Source organism: Diuraphis noxia, unplaced genomic scaffold (assembly GCF_037042655.1).
Source record: "Diuraphis noxia isolate RWA-SAM2 unplaced genomic scaffold, SU_Dnox_SAM2 contig0001, whole genome shotgun sequence".
Classification (NCBI taxonomy): Eukaryota; Metazoa; Arthropoda; class Insecta; order Hemiptera; family Aphididae; genus Diuraphis; species Diuraphis noxia.
The window spans coordinates 91,294,702-91,314,968 of NW_028301711.1; the positions used below are offsets into that span (position 1 = coordinate 91,294,702).

The following is a 20,267-nucleotide window of genomic DNA, read 5'->3' on the forward strand; positions in this document are numbered from 1 at the left end:
CCGTAAAGTAGAAAATGTCCTTTCTGCGGTTGCCGTAGACACGGGTAAAGTTGCTAATATTTCCAACAGTTTTCTTATATTTGGGAAAAATCTTTCATCACATTCTACCCATAATACCCATCTCGTTTCACACATCGATAACAGTACTGTATGTCTACTACTTGAAAAATGATTTATCACATGCTTTTTTAAAACATCAGTGCGTTGAGCTGATCCTCGAAAAAAATTACAAACTGACGATACACTACCCACAGTATTTCTGACAACAGTTATTTTACATGCATCATTGATTGCAAGATTAAGAGAATGCGCACTGCAATGGACAAATAATGCCTTTGGATATTTTTTACGTATTACAGCTTGAGCACCATTCAAATGACCACTCATAGAAGCCGCGCCGTCATAACCCTGGCCAATTAAAAAATCTAAGTTAATACCTGCCGATTGTACATTTTCAATAATAGTTTTCGCTAGACCTTGGCCACTTAAATCAGAAACAACTACAAACTTTAAAAAATCTTCTCGAATTAAAGGGTATGTCAAATCGGGATCAATGTAACGGATACATAGAGACATTTGCTCTTGTTTAGATACGTCAGTAGTTTCATCTGCCATAACTGAAAATATCTTAGCCCGGTTAACTTCTTTAGATAGTTTATGGTACTGGCAATTTTCATGATCATTAAATTTCTCTATCGCATTTTTAACACAATATATCATATCGGAAATTCGGAGATAAAGCACAATAGCCGATGTGTTATCGTACACGCGCTCCGGTCAATCGCGCGTATTTATGGGTATACGGATTTCCTATACCTATACATATATTGATATATTGCTCACATGATAGTATGAATAGATACGAAACAATGAGCGTGTTTCACGATAGCGATGCAAAGACACCATGTGAACCTAGCCTAATCAAGTTCCACGTATATATCATATAGTGTACAACTTTTATTAATAATTTTTTTTATTTTTCGGGGGGGGGGGGGGGGGGGGTGAACACCCCCCCCCCCCTAGGCACGCCCCTGACCAGCAGCTTCAAGAAGTGACTAATGAATTAGGAGTCAAATGGAAGTTCATTCCTCCACGTGCTCCCCACTTCGGAGGATTGTGGGAAGCAGCCGTAAAGTCGGTAAAGGGGCATTTACGAAAAATATTAGGTAACGCAATGTTAACGTATGAAGAATTGTATACTGTGTTGGTGCGTATTGAGGCCTGTCTAAATTCACGTCCTATCACCCCCCTCTCATCCGATCCTACGGACTTAAAGGCTCTGACGCCGGGTCATTTCCTTATCGGAAGCTCTCTTAGCTGTATACCAGAAGCTGACATATCAACTATGTCATCAAATGGACTGCGCCGGTGGCAAAGAACCGTGCAGCTTACACAGCAGATATGGCATCGATGGCGAACCGAGTACTTGTCGGAGTTGCAGTGCCGTCAAAAATGGATACAGTATAAGGGAATAAATCTAAAGGAGGGATCAATGGTGGTTATTAAGGAGGACAATATACCTCCACTTCAGTGGCGATTGGGGCGAGTCACGCGGTTACTAGCCGGCGACGACGGAGTAGCAAGGGTGGCAATGGTGAAGACCGCGCGAGGTGAAATAAAGAGGGCAACTCGAACTTTATGTATATTAACGACAGACGAGTAAAAAAAAAATTTTTTTTAAATTAATTATTATTAAAATGAGATGTGTGTTGTTATGAGTTTTTTCATTATCTATTCTTATATTATTATTTGAGTTATTATTTGATTATTAGTTATTATGTATTAATTGGTCAAGCATTGAAATTGTATATGTATAACACATTGTAAGTTTAATATTTGTAATGATGTATTCAAACTACTGTGATTGTGTAATAAGGTATTTGTTGCTTGTGTATTGTAATTATTAGATTTGATTTTATTCTCATACATTTTTTTTGTGATAGATTTTAGCACAGCCTAAAATGTCGGGCGGTATGTTAAGTATTGACGGTCGATAATAGTGGTTGATCGCGGTTGTTATACTATTGTATTCATACGTAAAATAAGCTATGATAACGAGCTATCGGTTCGACCGGTCAACGGAGCAATTTTTAGTCTCGTGACAGCTGCGATCGATTTACTGTCTATCGCCAATCCTAAGCGCGTTAAATGAGACCACAAATAGCATAAAAATTAAAATTATACGTAATTAAAATTTATTGTATTAAATTATCTCAATAAGAAAGATATTAAATAACAAAAAATAAAATATAATTATATTGTTTGGCTAAACAAAAGCGTTAGTTTTTTTAGTGTGTATATATTGAAAGTTCTAATTGTCGTGCGTTCGATAAATTTAAATAAAAACAAATCGCCGTACGGCCCAAACATACAGCAATACGTTTCCTTGCTCTCATAAAACTTATTAATGATTGCAATTCACCAAAGAAGTTTCTCATACTTGTACTTTTATCATATGTATCAAAAATTACAAGATTTAGTATGTGAGAAAAGCACCAAATATATATGGCTTGAGGATTTTTGTCTTGAACGCACTCCAGAGTATTGCCCTTGCATACTGACTCATGTTCCTAAAAATATATTTTTAAGTTTATTACTAAAGCAAATTCCACATACCAAAGCAGGGAGGAGAAAAGTAATATATAGATACATAATAGCCATATACTTTGTTTTGTATAATATGGTATTACAGTAGTGTTTAATATTTTATAAGTATATACCTAGAATTATACAGAATCACATACAACAGAATGCAGTTGGAATATTATTAAAATGAATAGTGCCAAGTAATTCAACACTTTGTTCTATGCATGAAATTCTGCGTCCAAATGGATTAAGAATTAAATTTAGTGATGCATATATAGGTTTAAAAACAGTTTGTAAAAATCATTAATAAGTGTACATTTGTACACTGCAGAGAATTTTATAACTGTTGGAAAACAATGTGAAAAATGTTTATTAATGTATTTATGTTATGTGAGAAGAATAAACAAAAAATTGAATTATTGTCACTGACATGATGGTCGGTAGAAGAAAATTACATATGAATAATAAACCCAGACTTAGGTTTGGCGCTGTAGTTATAATAGTAACTTAAGTCAGGTAGTTTAAAATTCTTGGAGTGCTACTTGGAAATTATTTTATTTTTCTAAAATATAATTATTTTACCATATTGTGATTAACATTACAAAAATATGAATTTAAAATGAAATAAATGTTAGTGAGCACTTGTGTATATAAAAAGTGTGTACGAATTATTAATTATACCTAATAACCACATCGAAATAATGAAATTGAATCAGCTTATGAGTAAAAAAAAAATTAATAATTTGTCGAATTAACTGTAATGTGTTTGAAATATAAAAATATAAGTAATGTGTTAAAATTATGAACTCTAAGGCGGAATAATGATTGTAGATCACTTTTAATAAGTACAATGTGATGAGTTAATTTCAAATAATTTAATAAATTTAATGACTTACTGAAATGCCTGGGCGTATGGATTGTTAACTCCTGCAGGACGGTCTATCATTGGTTAGGTTAACCCAGAGGAATTGGTTCAAACTGCAATTATAAAATCATAAAATTGTAGCAAATTTTATTTTTCATCTATATTAAAATAAAGAAATATTCACTGACCTCTTCATCGACGGGTTGGAGTAAAGCATTGATTTCAAGTCCCATCTCTTCATTATGGTCAGGGACCACCACCTCCACTAGGTCTGGTACTTCCACAACGTCGTCCATACTAACTTCAATAAATTCGACGTTCTGGTCCTCTAAATGAACTTCAATCACCTCAAAATTATCGTCATTCATCAAAACTTGGTCTATCTGGACGACTTCTACCTCCAACTCGATTTCTGCGCCACCGTGTGCATTGTCAATATCTGCGGGAACTGCAGGTGGTTCACGGTCAGGTGCTGGTTGCTCTCCAACCACCTATATAGTCATGGGTTGTCAGTAAAGTGTTTAAAACAAAAACAAAGGAATAATTTTTTTTTTTTAATTTTTACAGCACAATTTGACAAAAATGATTAGTTTTTAAGTAGGTATTTACCTGTACTTATATATAAATTATAAAACAATGTAATATGTAAAAAAATAAAAAAAGGTTTCTACAGTTTGTTTGTAGTGAATGTATCAATGTTGTAATTTAATATACAGACAACTCATACTCTGGTGTATTTAACATATACATATTTCGTACCTATTTGAACATTACACAAAAATTTTTTTGTAACACAGATTTAGAATACGATAAGTCAGTTATGCGTTTAAATTAAAATTATATTATACTCTGTTGAGTGTATTTCAGAATTGAAATTTATCCATTAGTAGTACCAATTAGGTTAGCTAACTATATTTGTTCAAAAAATTAGAACATAGATTGAAATTATTGAATTAATGTTTCAATGACGGTCAATGATAATTTTAATTTAAGTTGTTTTAATTAGATATTTGGTGTTGCAGTGGTTTTATATAAAACAATATCATTAATCACAGGAAATGAAATGTATATATGTGTATAAATATGCTGTTGATGTGTTGTTAGAAGTAATGCTAAACTAATATTTTAAAAATTAATTAACTCTATTACCACAAATCTAAATTGAGTATAATGAAAATATGTAACCATTGTTTAAGGTACAGGTCTAAAGTATACCTATCAAAAAAAAAATTAAATTAAATCTTCTACTATATAATAAACAAACTAAATAGTTAAATAGGTTTTAAACTAAAAATAGTTTAATTAAAAACCTTGTGTACCTATATGTATAATAAAAATAGTAAGCAAATGTTAATGTTTATGCTTGGTTTGTGGTGTTATTGATTTAAAAAAAAGTAATTAAAAAAGTATTGCACTGTATAACTATGCTATGTTAAGTAAAGTTTAGATTTGTTTTATATTGTTGATTTTGTATATTGTTGAGTTGTGGTAAGTATTATTTAAAACTGCGTCATGGCACACAGGAAATGCAGTGTTAAAGTTTTTACATGTGTTATATTGGTATCTGTTTGTATTTGTTGATGTGAAATGAGCATAATACTCTATTCACTATGTTATGATGTCTGTGGGAACGTTACAGTGTATAAGTATTTGAATACATTTTGAAGAGTAGTATTCGTGTTATAAATTATACGTAATTAAAACAAAGTAAGTTAAAATTTTTGCTAAGTTCATATGGCTAAGAGTAAGCAACATACAACATATAACACTACAATTACCATTTGAGGTGTGTGTAATAAATATCTCATGACAAAATAAACTTACAATTGACGGAACTGCTGTGTTTGTCAGACGGCGGCGAATTGCATTTCCTGGTGTAAAGTCAACGTGAGGAATGAAATGCCTTGAACACACTTTAGAGTTTCGGTTGACAGGAAACCCCTGATTCTCGATGAATTCGATCCACAAACGTTGACGAACGACGTCCATTGGAATGCTAGAAATAAAGAAATGTTTCAGTACAATAATTGTATTTAAATAAAATGTATGCAGTGAAATTATAATTACTTGTGTACAGACACTCCCACAATTGCGTCAACGTTACCACATATCACACAGCGTTTGACCATTGTGTGAACAGTCTGTAAAAATTTGTCTTAATAATAAATTGAATTAAACAAAAAAAAAATAATAATAATAATAATAATATAGTGATTCGCAAACATGCAAAAATCGAATATTATGAAAACAATAAAAATTTTCTCCCGGTGTTATTAAAAAAACGATGTTATCAGTAGATGTGAACGATATGTGATACCGGCATACCGCGAATGTTATTATGTGTTATTAAAGGAAATACGTTAGTGTATTATTATATGCGATATTGGTTTAAATTTGCAACATAATATGAGTGTTATACGTGCATAGATAATCCTTGCCAAATAAGAACTCATCATTTACTTGATTGATTTTTAAGTAATATGAAATGTTAGAGCCGTTAACACAATTCAATGTTTTTGTCATCCTTATATTGTAACACATAGGTAATTGCACGATAACTGCGTTTCGTTATTGCTCGAAAAATCCAATGTCCGCAGACAGATACAAAGAAAATACTATAGGCACATGGTTTTACGTGCATTTACGATGAGTCATACACAGCACTCACTACGATAAAAAGGCGTGTAGGCCATTGCACGATACACTATAATGTATTGTATATACTATATATCATCATAAACAGCAATGTATAAAGACATGATAGAGCTTAAGTAATCGATTAACATGTAAAACGTTTTGTTAAATACATGTATTCGATAACAAATGATTTGTTTACACACGGGTACACGTCAAATATACGTATAGAAAACTTGTACTCACCGGTCTCCGAAGTGTCAGGTATAATAAAACTGAAAGATATGAAAATGAAATAAGAACTGAAGTAAGTACTTAAGTAAGTAAAAGAACAAATTGTTAAATCTCTGGGAATTGTGCAAAATATTGAAAAAGCAAAAAAAAAGTAGCGATCAACTGTACTGTACAGAGGTTGGAACGCTACGTGCCGTTATCGTCGTTCAACGGCTCTGTCATGGTCCCGTCCACCCCCCCTCCGTTACTAACCACGTCCAATCCAAAGAGTAATACTAACATGATACTACTAACATGTTTACCGCAATTTGAACGCGGTGTAAGTTATAACCAGCTTGTTATAATACAATATCCATCACCACCAAAATACAAAATTCTCGTCATGAGAAAGCGATTTGTACTTTAAACTTTGTTTCTGCTGGACTACCGTCGAGGCACCGTCAAGCTACCCCACGTGAGTGTTTACCCAAAATTATATTTATCAATTGTTATGTACATGCATAGTGTGAATAAGTTGTAATTTTTTTTTTAGAATGAACAGCCCTAACAAAACAATTTTTAAAATTGAAAATTGTCCCAATATGCAGGTGAATTACCGTAATAATTCGCCTGCATATACCAGGGGCAGTAAGATGCCCGCACGCCGTAAGTTTATTAAAAGTTAATAAACTTTTTCTACAAATACTTCAATTTGTGCTGAAATGTACCTATTTGTTTCAGGTTGTTATAATTGCAATGATTACGGGCATATCGCCCGTAAATGTGAGTATTTTACATTTATTATATTGTGTCTAGCTCATTTCATAATAAAATTGTATATGATGTTATATGTATTCCAGGCGAAAAACCGAACAAAATGGCGGCTAAGGCCAACCCGGCCAACAATAAGGGGACGCCAGTGACGGTGACGACGACGACGACGGCCAGCAGCACGGCCTTGCAGGCGGCAACGTCGACGGCAACCACGACCATGACCAAATCGGAGTCAAAATAATTAAAAAACTGTAAGGAATATTATTTACATTTTTAAATTATCTATTTGAGGATATAAGGAAATAGTCTCTATTAGCATTTTCTATACACCGTAAACTTTTAAAAATATTTTTACTTGTTTTGAGATGTTCATAAGGAAATTTTCCATTTTTTTAATTTTTTTTCTCTATATATAAATGCCGATAAAATGTAACCTAATTCTATGATTATCATGGTTTACCTCTCGTAAATTAATTAAAAATTAAAAAATAAAAAGCTTATAATAATGTTATAATTAAAGACCGGATTTTTGTGCAGCTAAAATCTAAAAAATGTGCAATTAAAATGTTAAAATGTGCAAAAACGTGCAAAAACAACATTTAAATACCTAACCTAAAACAAAGCAGCTTCTAACCATGTTCCCCACCTTGTTATTACAGGTTCTGGAGGAAGGCGACAGTCCATAAAATTTTTATAAGCAGTAATACGATGAGGTGCTTTTAAAAACATTTTTTTTCCATTATTTACCAGTTTATTTACACCCGGGAAAATGTCTCTAACTTTTTCGGCCACACGATTTAAGCCATGGGCAACACAAGTTATATGAATCATATTAGAATAAAATATTTTTAATGCTCCTCCAGTTTTTATCATATATGGCGCCGCATCGCTAATAAACAGCAGAATTTTGTCTTGAAATAACGTGTCTCCAAAAAATTCCATTAAACTATCATTCACAAATCGAGAAACCGTTTCATAATTGGTTTTTTTCAATTCTTTGCAAGAAATCAGGAATGAAGTAGGCATTATTTCTGGATGAAGTATCCCAACAATTAAACTACAAATATACAGCCCTCTAGAATCAGTCGTTTCGTCTACCATAATGTAAATGAAATTGTTAGTTAATTTTTCCCGTATTTTTGTAAGAGTAGATTAAAAACATATTTTTAAGTAATTATTTCGTACAAAAGTACATTTTTATAAAAAAAACCCGAAACGTGCAATTTTGTGCAAAAACCCAAAAACGTGCAATTTTGTGCAACATAAAACTTTCTTTAAATTAATTTCGATTTTATAAGCTTCATGGTGAAACATTCGCGTATACAATTCGAAACTAATACGGAATTCAATACGTATAATATAATATAAAAATACCGGTTTATGATCAGCGTATGTGTAACTGTCAAACTATATAGCTTATATCAATAAACTGTCATGAACCATCATTTGCAGATAAGATTTGCATACCCATTTCATTTTATAAATAAAATAATAAGTGTAGCGGAATTATCGTTTTATTTATACTGCAACTGTAAACTTTTTTTCCGTTTACCCTATTCGTGAAATATGTAATTACTTAATTTTTTTGTTATTCTAACCTTGAATTTTAATTTTTGGTTTCAGCACAAATAATTTCATTAAGATCACTGATCAATAATATAATTTGGCGTTATTTTTTTATTTCAAAATTGTTCACAAATTAAATAATTTCATTGTATTGTACTATAATAATATTATTATAATAATAAACTTATAAATTAAATTTTAATAAAAACTTTTACATTGTATTGTACACATAATGTATATAGTAGTATATTAATTTTTAATATTTTAATCAAAACTACATTATACTGTTCTCATACCATATATATATTTTGATAATATACCTTTGTATTGTTTATATATAACATAGGTCCATAAACAATCAAACATACACTTACGTTAAAATTAGTGTACATATATTGTATTAGATGAGTTAAAACAAATAGTAATAATAATATTTGTTTTAATAAACGTCTCTCCATAATATCATGTACCCTCTATTTGCTATATCCGCTTATATAGCCGATATATAACTTACAAATTTCAAATATCATAATAAGCTCAGTAAGTTCATATTATATACAATTACTATGCAATGATAATAATTGTATTAAGTACCTGTTCAAAAAAAAGTAAAATAAATAAACATATAGCCATTTTAAACATATTATATAAATAAAATACATAACGCAGTAAACACACCTTTTTAATACTAACTATTGTCATTGATAATATCGATTGAATTAGTTAATTATTATTTTTACATTATGCTCTGTTGTGACACAAAGTGAAGGCATTTAATGAATATCCAATATTTGATAAAAAATCAATCAAATAATAAGAATTTTGAAAAATTAAGGGAAAAAAGTTGAAAAAATCCAGGCTGCAATGTTATTATAATGGAATGCCGCTGTGCATCTGATATTCCACAGCGAAAGCCAGGATTGAACCCTATACCCTAACAACATATGCCTAACGCCTAACCTACCAAGACACCTACTTGGATGGTTTAACATATGAAATTTTGAGCATTTAAACCATTTCTATTCATCAGAATATACAGCATTAACACTGTTTAACTGATTAAATTCCTATGGATTGTGTATCAGATAACCTTAAATCGTATATTTGAATATATTCGACGTTTGTATACTATTTTTCCATCAAAAATTATGTACATATATTCTCAGTTATGGTTCTATACACTGTTTGAATATGATCTAGTATTCAAAAAATGTATGATCAGACCATTATTAACCCAGTCAGCAAATTTTCATTTGTAAAATGTCATTATAATATTTTTATGAAAATATTAATATTTGCATCAATGTTTGAAGAATATTATAAAAAAATTCTAAAATATTACTATAATATTATATAATCATTAAAAGTTCAAAATTATAATATTTTTTTAATATTATAGTCAAATATTGTAGTAATATTGTATTCAAATATTGTAGTAATATTTAAGCTAGTTATTATTATAATATTATTTTTCAATCAGTTTTTAAAATTGAATAATTGTATTTTATTTCAATTAGGGAAATTAATTAACCCGTAATTGTAACGTAACAAGTTGTACCAATGTTAAAGTGCAGTGGTAAATCAGAATTATTTCAAAGAGGGTGGCCAATATTTGTTATTAGAACATAGACATTTCAACTAAAAACTAAATCTGGTACCTATAATGGTATAATTAATCTAGAGCTCCATGTTAGGTGAGGGGGGGGGGGGTGTCTGGACTCAACGACCCCTTGCTTGGTTGTGCCTTTGCTAAACGTGTTAACTGTAGAACATAATAATTATTTTCTATGATACTAACATATAATCTTATTAAAAAAAAACATACATTATTTGAATCATTATATAGAATTTATTTTTAATAATTAATTACTTATCATCATAAAATGTTGTGCATTTTTGTAGTGACAAAAACAATTTAAAATATAGTAGATGAAAAAAAGAACAATATCATTATTATACATATGAAATTTTAAAAAATGCTTAAAAACTGAAATGTGTGAAGTATTAATAATATAATAATAAATCTATCTAATAAAATAGATACTGCTACATTATAATTATATTTCAGTTTATATTAGGTATGGAGATTTTTCTAAATTTTGCTTGAGCCAGCCAGGCCTTAATAGGTTTTTCTATATTCTGCAGTGTTGTGGTTTTAAATAGAGAAGAACTCAGTATAGCATCTAAAACAAAACACATAAAGACTTCATATTATATATAATATTTATATTGGTTAGATTGGTAATAAAGATAGAATAGTTGTTTAAAACTGTTAAAAGTAAAGCTATTATGAATTATTTGAATATTATATATATATATATATATATATATATATATATATATATGCATTTTGATTTTTAATAAATATTTATTGAGAAAAATAATTTCAAGGCAGTTTAAATAAGTTATTTTTATTAATGATTATAATATATTATAAAATGTTAAATTAAAAATATTTCTATCAAAATGTATTAATTAATTCTTTTTAGTTTTTTAAATATCAAAATGAATTAATAGTAATATATCAAGTGTTCAATGATGGGTTTTCTTAGGAACATACATAAATGAAAAGGACTTGCTGGTAAAATGTTATCTAAACAATTACTAAGTTTAAGCAAAACACTTTTAAGAATTTAGTTATAATCATTTGAGAAACTAAAAAATTTAATTTTTTTTATAGTTAAATAACTATTTTTTATTTCCATAGAGACAAAATATTGTCTCTATGGGAATAATAAATAAATAATAATAACACGATTTAAGATAGTATGGTTGCCCAACGAGCTATAATAAGACGGCATACGACTTAAATTTTGATGCCGGTGCTAGCGCTTTTGGTGGACTATTTTAAAATTGTCATTACTGTTTAATGTATTTATGACATACTATATAATAAGTAATTTTACCATCAATAATGATAATGACAACAATTATTAATTATCATCGACCAATGACCATCGTAAATTCGTAACACATTATAAATTAAAATAAAAACTAATTAATAAATAGTAATAAACATGTATATATAATATAATAAACTTTTTTATGTCATGGAAATAAATATTATTCATTATTAATAGACAAACATAATAACATTAATAACAAATTATAGTTATTCTACAATGTATTTAAAATAATATAATTAAAAAACCAAAACAGTATTATATTTGTAGTATAAAAAAATTATATTTATTTTTATGGTTTAATAAGTAATTAGATACCTAAGTGCTAACTAATTTTGATAATTTTTTTTTTGTTTTGTTCAATTTTTTATTATTTTGGTTTTGCATAAAGGTGTATTGTCGCATTCTCATAATAATATAATGTGTACAAATGTCTGTTAAAATAGTCAGCCGATGTTCTTCACACGGAAATTCAAAATAAATGTTTTTATTACAGAAATCTTCATAAGTCTCTTCAAAAGCATTTGGAGAATCAATACATTTTGTAAGAGAATTTTCCAATGCTTTTATGATTTGAAACAGATTGCTGTCTGGGTGGGTAAGATATCCTCTAGTCTTTGCAATTACCAAATCAGCATTAGTACCATAAGTCGTAGCATTAAGGTTCTTTAAACCATATGCACATGACTTACATTTAGTTTTTGATGTTATGCGTTTTGCCATATATCTGTAAAATGACAACAACCAAAAGAAGTCCTGGATATTATAATGATAAAATAATTTAGTGTAGGGAAATTGGTTTTTTTTTAAATAATATTAACCCAGCTAAGTAGTACACTATGCAATCAAAAACTGTACTATCTGAGTAGTTGTGTTCCAAGAAAATCTCATCTGCATCCCAACAACCTTCATCGGAAATTTTAGTTAATTTTTCTTTGAGTTTATCAATTTTATTAATGCGAATAGAAGAATTTTTATTTTCATTCACTAGTTCTTTAATTTCAGCTATAGTTATAATAGGCACTTTATCTAGAAATTAGAATTATTATATAATTCTTTAGTTGTAACTTTTAACAAACATGAATAATATCAGTAATTACCTTCCATTATCTTACAGTTTCCACTCTTAGGAGGTTTGATTGAAGAATAAACCGATAGCATCCTATATAACTGAAGAAACGAGGGACATGATGGATGGTCATTTGGGCCAGAAACTTGTCTAATTATCCCAAAAAATTGCTGTTAAATAAATTATAGTTTTATAATATTTTTAATAGATATATATTATGTACACGGTGCATATTGAATAGGTACTATTAGTAGGTGGTGAAGAATATTTACTTCTAAACAGTCCTGATTAAATTTTGACGTTAATACATAGGCAAACTTTTTTTCATTTAATAAATAATTAACTGCATCTATTGTTGATTGTAAAGTAATTTTTAGCCCATCAGCAGTATTTTGAGTTAAAAAATCATTTTTATCAATCAAATTATCAATGAAATTAGATTCCCATTTTAATAACCACTCTAATGTTTCATTTAGTACCTATAATATTAAAAAAAAAAATTTATCAAAATAATAATATAATTTGGGTATTGTCCCATGATAATATTATAAGTGTTAGTAAATAACTAAACTATATTACAAATGTGAACATTATAAATTATTAATGATGAACATAATATATTTTTCTAGTTTTTTAGTATCTTCTTGCAACATGTTTATCAAACATACATGAATTACAACACAAACACAACACATAAAATACTTGTAAGTCTTGACTATTTTTTCGTATGCCTTCAGCAGGAAATTTTCTATTTAAAGCATCAAACATATTATTGAGCAGTTTAGTAAACTGAATGGTTGATTCTGAATTCTTAAACCCTTCAACATTTTTTTTTTTGTAAAATTCTATACCATTTGCCATTGACATACTAAACAACTGTAGAATATATACAATATATAAAAATAATCAAATGTACTCTTTTCCAGGGTACAATAACTTATATTTAATTCATATATTATATTACATATTTTAATCTATACTAATACTTACCTGGACAGCATACTTCACTTTCATCTTTGAAAGGTTGTTAAGCTCTAAGTGATTTATAGATAACTTTGGACATACTTTAAGAATAGAATTTTTTTCGATCTTAAAAATGTTATGATAATAATCCCACTTTATTGGATTATCTGAAGGATGCACCTAAAAATCAGAGTTAATACATATTATAATAAAATATCTAATTTAAAACTTGCTGATATATGTACTCTGAGTTGTTTCTTTTCAAACAAACGATTTCTGACTGTTTTCAGTAGGTGTGGTGCATCCAAAAACACAAATACTTTTCTTGAGCTGTCATACGGATTTTGAAAATAGTTCTTAAAGTTATTTGGTTTTGCACTTATCTAACAATTTACATACAAATCAGTTAATTTGAGGTGTGGACAACAGTAGTTTGCCCCCTAACATTGTAACAATCATTATAAAAATATCAGAGTGATTAATCATTAAACACATATAGGTTGGTGAGCCAAACAGAACAGGCAAATGGGGCAAAAGTATGTGAAATTAGGAGAGCCAAATATTATTGCCCTTAGGCCCCAACGGAAATAAGCACAGCATTGGGGCAAACCTATTCTGTATGAAATATAAATCATGGAAAGCCAAGATAACATGAGACACATATAAATTTAATTCACCCCTAATTGACTCCACATTGTCCTGTTTGTACTTGCTCCATCACATGTAAGTCCAACTACTTGGCCACCAGAATCTTCCATCAGCATAATTGCTTTTATGGTGAGTTTTGCTAAATCCACTCCTGGTTAAAAGTAAAAAATTATCAATGGCAAAAATGTATGATTTTTATTTTTTAACCTGTATATTTATTAATTAACCTTTAACTGTTCCTTTTGAAGCAAACATTGCAATAGGTTGAACTAAATTATCTGCAAGACTCTGCCACATAAACACTAATGCGTGGTTAGCTTTTGAGGTACTATCAGAGTATATTTTTCCACCAAAGTCTTCCAATTCGCTATACGTCAATGTTCGACTGTTTAAACTAATGCTTTCCCTCAGGAAAACTTCATCTAATACAAGTACACCCTGTCTTTCTTGTTCAGTCTTAGTTGAAAACTTTTTCTTTAAAAGTTTAAAAAAAATTTTATCGAATCCACATCCTATCTCAACTGCTAATAAATGTGACCTTATTGAATTAGTACATGGTAATGGCAGTATTTTATTATTTCTTAAAAATGAATACCCAGTAGGAGATCTAATAATTATTAAAAATCAATGTAGATTATAACATTTATTCATAAAACAGTAATATTAATTCTACCTTATTTGTAAAAGCATACATAGAAGCATCCAATTTTCACTGTACCTTCTGTTTTTTGGATTATTAACTCTAGCTGCATTAAAAATTTCTCGAATCAGTTCAGATTGAGAATTAGAAATATTAGAACTATTTAGGAGCTCTTCAAGTCTCAACTGAGAAATGGATTTCATCTCATTTTTAACTTTATTTTAATTCTTTTCGAGATAAATAATCCTCTTTGATGCTCTGGTAAATTTTTTTTTCATTAATTCTTTAGTTTTTTTAATTTTTTGTAGAGTTTTTTTCTTATTCGGAGAAAAAGATATTACAATATTTTGATTATTCTTCTCACGTGATATTTTGTTCTTTAAAATAAAATTTAATCGTTCACACCATTTACAAATAAAACTGAAATGTATAATACAATGATCAGTAAGAAACTGAGTAATATTGACATTATATTTTTTTATTTCTAATAATTGTAAGTTCTAACCCGTTTTTTATTAGACTTTGTATTTTGTTCTATTAGTGTGTTACACTTTATGTGTCTCCACATCCCACACGATTCAACAAATTTATAACCATATGAAGATTTCAGATTACATAATTTTCTTGAAGAACCTTGACATACTTTAGTTTTATCAAATGTTTTAAGAATATGCTGTAAATTGTCATATGTTTCAAAATTATGAATGCATCCAATTTCAGACATTTCTATTTTTTTACCATAAACATAAAGTGACAATTGCAAATCTGTCAATTTTTTCAAAATAAAATTATAGTAAATTTTAACAGTCAAATTAAATTAACTGTTACCTTCTGTCAAAATTAATTGTTTTTCTATGCATCTAGTAAAGTCACATCTATATGGTCCTAGTTTATAAAAACTAATTATGTTCTTTTTTAAATTAAATTCAGCATCATAAGACCATTTTGCAGGTATCTCTATGGTAACATTAATTTGTCTTAAAATGTCTTGTAAACAATGCGAATCATAATGTATCTACGAAAATATAATGAAACCAAATAACTATATAGTAACTACAATAATATGGTGAATTTAAAAAAAGTATACCTTTATCCTTTTTGGAGAAGGTAATAATAATGTATCATCATTTGATGGTAATACTAATGATTCAGTTTTATAAGTATAAATTGTTGGTTCAGGAGAGACATCACTACTTTGAGACACATTACTGTGATTCACCAAGTCATAACAATGATCATGATAAATATTTGTCACCTACTCGAAATGTCTTTAAAAGGTAACTATACACATAATATTGATACATTTTTTATGTAAAAAAATAATTAGATACCTTAGATTCCAAAAGTGTTGTGTTCAATACATTTAAATTATTTATTGGGATTGCGCCTTTACGAAGCCTAGGTGTTTTTAAACAAATCTTAAAATGAACAATTTAATATTTTAAAATCAATTTTAAGAAAGAAAAAAATAATAAAACAGAAATTTAAGTATTATTTTATTCTAACCGTGTATTTGCTGAATCCTTTGCCAGACTCCCAAGTACTAATTACATCTTCCTTTTTAAAATGTTTAATACATACTTTTGAAAATCGTTTAAAAGTAACTCCTAAAGCATTTGCCCACTCAACCCTTAAAATGTCATCATCAGGTACTTTAAAAAAAGAAGACTTTATAGAATTAGAATTGGATGGACACAAAGGAACACAACATGACATTTTTCTAAGTTTTATTTTACAATAACAATTATAATAAAATAATTAAACTGATATTTGGAAACTGAATTTTGAAAACAACAAAACAAGACAATTCGAATAATTATAAACCAAACAAATTTAGCAATGGATTAATGTTACTAACCTAACCCAACGAGACACGATTATATAATAATAGTTTTATTATACTATATTATAATTTATAATATAAATAAATAATAATATGATTTATATGATTATTAATTATTATTATATATTTATAGGTGTTTATCATAACAATGTTAATTCGTTTATATAATTTTAACCGTTATGAGCGCTAGATGCGGAAACAGTCACAGATCACGTGACTTTTTGATTCAAATCGTTGCTGTGTGATAACATTTTTCTAATGGGTCGTTGGGCAACCATACTATCTTAAATCGTGAATAATAAGGAACTTCTATAACTACTGATGCCTAGCATTAATTATTTATCACATAATTTATATAATATATATGTACCTACAGTGTAAATACAAATGTAGTTAATTATAAAATTAATAATAATTATGAAATTTAAAGAATAAAATAATAATACCTATAACAATTTGGCATGAGAGTAATTTTGAAAATGACTTTTTAGGTTTTTTAAATCCTGTGTATGAAAATTGCTCAAGAAGTTCATCAGTGAACATATACTTTAAAATTCTGCGGACACTACGTTCAACTGTATTGGAGTTCATAAGCGACATTTTATTTACCTGCAAACAAAACATAATATCATGTAATAACTGAATGGTGAAATAGTTTATAAAATGCATCCACACTATCATTCTAATAAATTAGAACTCACTAGACAACGGTTAAAGTTATTATCATTATTTTTAAGTTTTTGTTCCAATTCCTGAAGTTGTTCTTCATTTTCTAATGGCCACTAGAAACCATCATCAAATGAATCGTTTGTAATACCACTCGTATTTCCAGTAGCTGCATACTTTAAATATCCATCAATTTTTTGTTCAATGTTTTGTAAGGTTGCAGCAATGCTTGTATTCATAACATCAACTGTATATCTTAATGTGACAAGTTGTTTTGTAACCAAATTTTGAAAATCTAATTAAAAAATTGTATTATTTAATACTAATTTCAAAAATTATTATTTTCTAACTTACATATTTAAAAATTACCTGCTTGATCAATCACCATTCTACTCAGTTTAACTGCAGGCTTGCGAGGAGATGCTGAAATCATAAATTTAAACAACACATATTAAAAATATATTAAATATTTCCAATTTATAATTTGTGTATTATGATGAAAATAATAGTTCATTATAATATATATTTTATAACACCACTCACTCAATGATTTTTCATTATTAAACAACTTCCTTTTATATTTGTTGCTCGGTAAATTTGTTTTAATATTGTTTACTTCAATAACCTTTGAATTTCCTTAAAAAAATATAATATTAATTGTGAACAAATTGGATAGTATTTCCGATTTTAATGTTTTTTTTTCATTTAGTAAAGTACCTAATTATAGATATAAAACAACAGAACACTAAAAAAACAATAGAATTAACGTAATGGGTTAATATTCTGTAGACTAACATACATAATCAAGGTCGTCATTTTAAATATTTTCATGAGATGCGAAACCAATATTGAAAATCTAAAGTAATACCAGTTGCAAGCTTAGCTAGGATGGTTGCATATCATTTCATTATTCATAATATATCATGAATTGATAGATGAGTAACAAGAAACAATTTTAAAATAGAGAAGGGATCCAAATTAGTCAAAGACATACAATGGTAAATTTTATTTTATAAAATATAATCTATTAACAATGTAATAAAATACCTGTATTATCTTTTAGTTCATCGTTTAGTTCTACAAGAAATTTACCAGCAGGTGAATGTATAATGTTGCAGTCATATGTTTCAGCAGGCATTGAGTCTATAAAATAATTATTTCAGATTAGATTTCTTGAAAATGATTCATAAAAAATTTAATTTTAGATTTTCTTCTTTATCCATCCACCCCTTCTGCACATATTACAAAAATAATTGATTATATAATATATTTATATATAATATTACAGACAGATATCCCATACCATAAAAAATATTTAGCACGTAATTGTAGCACTGTGTAGTAGGTGTGATTTCTAGTTTTTAAATATTTGTATGGCCTAGGCCACCATATAATATAACCAATGATAATAAAAGTATATTATCATTTTATACTATAAACATATTAATAATACTACTAAGTAACTACTAAGTATCTGTAGTTTTAATGAAAAAAAAAAATTACCCATGATTGAATAATCAGGATCCTTCGATTTATCATCAAAGGTGATGGAGAAGAACTGTAACTTCAAATCTTTTTTTGCCCTGGCTTTTCTAGAACTTTTAATTTCTTCAATACCTGACAATTCAGAATCATATTGCGCCATGTAAGCCTTCTTCCTTGCTTCTTCATATGGTACTATAAATATAAATTAGAAAAAATAAATGTACTAATAAATTTATAATATATTATTTATCAGTCAATAATGTTAACAGGGATTGGAAATAAAGTTGAGGTAAATGCGGTTGGTTAACTCAATATGGCTGCAAGTAATCAAAACCTAGGTTCAATAACTGGTCTGTTGGCTTGATTTTTAGCATTATTTTCAATAAGTTAACAATAATAATTAATAAAAAAATGTAATTTACCAGCTGAACATAGAATTCTAGCTTTTAAAAATTTGTGATCAAATTCGGTTATTGGGATTCTTTTGACAATACAGTGCTTAAGAATATTTTTTTTTGTGGGCCAAATACATTTATTTTGATGATACCAAAAGTTTGGTACTGCCTCAACGGATTCATCCTCTAAATAATTGACAACAATCCATGAGTCCATTGTTATATATATAAATTATATAATATGTACCTGAAATTATTAATTAAAATATTATAAGTTTTATAAGTATTAGAACACTAATTTAAAATTATAAGAAAAAATTACATTATTTACAAAATTAAAATCTTAAATTAATGATTTGGATTTTAACATTCGGTATGTATTAGTGGTATGGCTATAATTTGATCATCATGTAGTATAATCATTATTTTTTTTTAAATATCTGTCAATATCCAATGTTCCAAAGTATCAGATATATTTCTTACTATAAATATATTAAATATGGATGAATCCATCGGCTTATTATAATATGGTAATACTGAATTAAATACTTTTCCCAGAATAATTGTACCATGATGAGTTGTATTTATTATATTCATGCATTTAACTACTTCTCCAAATTTAGACAGAATATAACAATCTTTTTCATTATCCACATTTACTTTAAACTTTTCTAGTTTGAGGCATTCGTATTGGGTGCCAGTTAAATTAGTATCTATAGGTCCATTTTGGTGTGCATGTTCAAGTTTGGGAAACTTTTGTTCTACATTGTGATGTTCCGGGTTGAAATTGTTTTGCAGTTCTGAATATCTATTAATGACTTGTTCTAAACATTGATCATGTTTCCGTACTTTAGTTTTTAGTTCTTTCTTGAAATTTTCAAAAACAAATGCACTAGAATTACCCAATGGCCCAAACCTACGATAATTATCAATTAGATGTAATAAACCATGCACATTGAATGATACATGTTCGGTGCCATATAATTTCTCAAAAGACTCAACAAAATAATGTAGTAG

At 28.3% G+C, this 20,267-nt stretch overlaps 2 protein-coding genes, 1 long non-coding RNA gene and 2 pseudogenes across 4 annotated transcripts; 1 reads left to right on the forward strand and 4 right to left on the reverse strand.

The window, feature by feature from the left end:
* Positions 1 to 1,174: 1,174 nt before the first annotated feature.
* On the forward strand, positions 1,175 to 1,663 carry LOC149062416 (uncharacterized). The gene has a single exon (XM_089215321.1). It carries the CDS (start codon positions 1,175 to 1,177, stop codon positions 1,661 to 1,663), a length of 489 nt encoding a protein of 162 aa, XP_089071447.1.
* A 704-nt stretch (positions 1,664 to 2,367) lies between these two features.
* On the reverse strand, positions 2,368 to 3,835 carry LOC149062417 (uncharacterized). Its single transcript, XR_016190389.1, has 3 exons — positions 3,640 to 3,835; positions 3,483 to 3,564; positions 2,368 to 2,570 (listed from the first exon to the last, which is right to left on the reverse strand). It is a non-coding gene; the product is annotated as an uncharacterized LOC149062417 (long non-coding RNA).
* Positions 3,836 to 10,693: 6,858 nt separating this feature from the next.
* Positions 10,694 to 19,467, reverse strand: LOC149062418 (uncharacterized; annotated as a pseudogene). Its single transcript, XR_016189906.1, has 8 exons — positions 19,278 to 19,467; positions 18,874 to 19,047; positions 18,418 to 18,513; positions 17,914 to 18,006; positions 17,740 to 17,793; positions 17,406 to 17,665; positions 17,151 to 17,313; positions 10,694 to 10,821 (listed from the first exon to the last, which is right to left on the reverse strand). The product of XR_016189906.1 is annotated as an uncharacterized LOC149062418 (transcript).
* LOC149062419 (uncharacterized) lies at positions 14,054 to 14,842 on the reverse strand (the record flags this gene model as incomplete). The annotated part of the gene is made up of 2 exons (XM_089221819.1): positions 14,054 to 14,372; positions 14,449 to 14,842. Coding segments are annotated over 2 exons (525 nt in total), but the record flags the coding sequence as incomplete, so codon positions are not given.
* LOC149062420 (uncharacterized) lies at positions 14,732 to 16,577 on the reverse strand (annotated as a pseudogene).
* Positions 19,468 to 20,267: the final 800 nt, after the last annotated feature.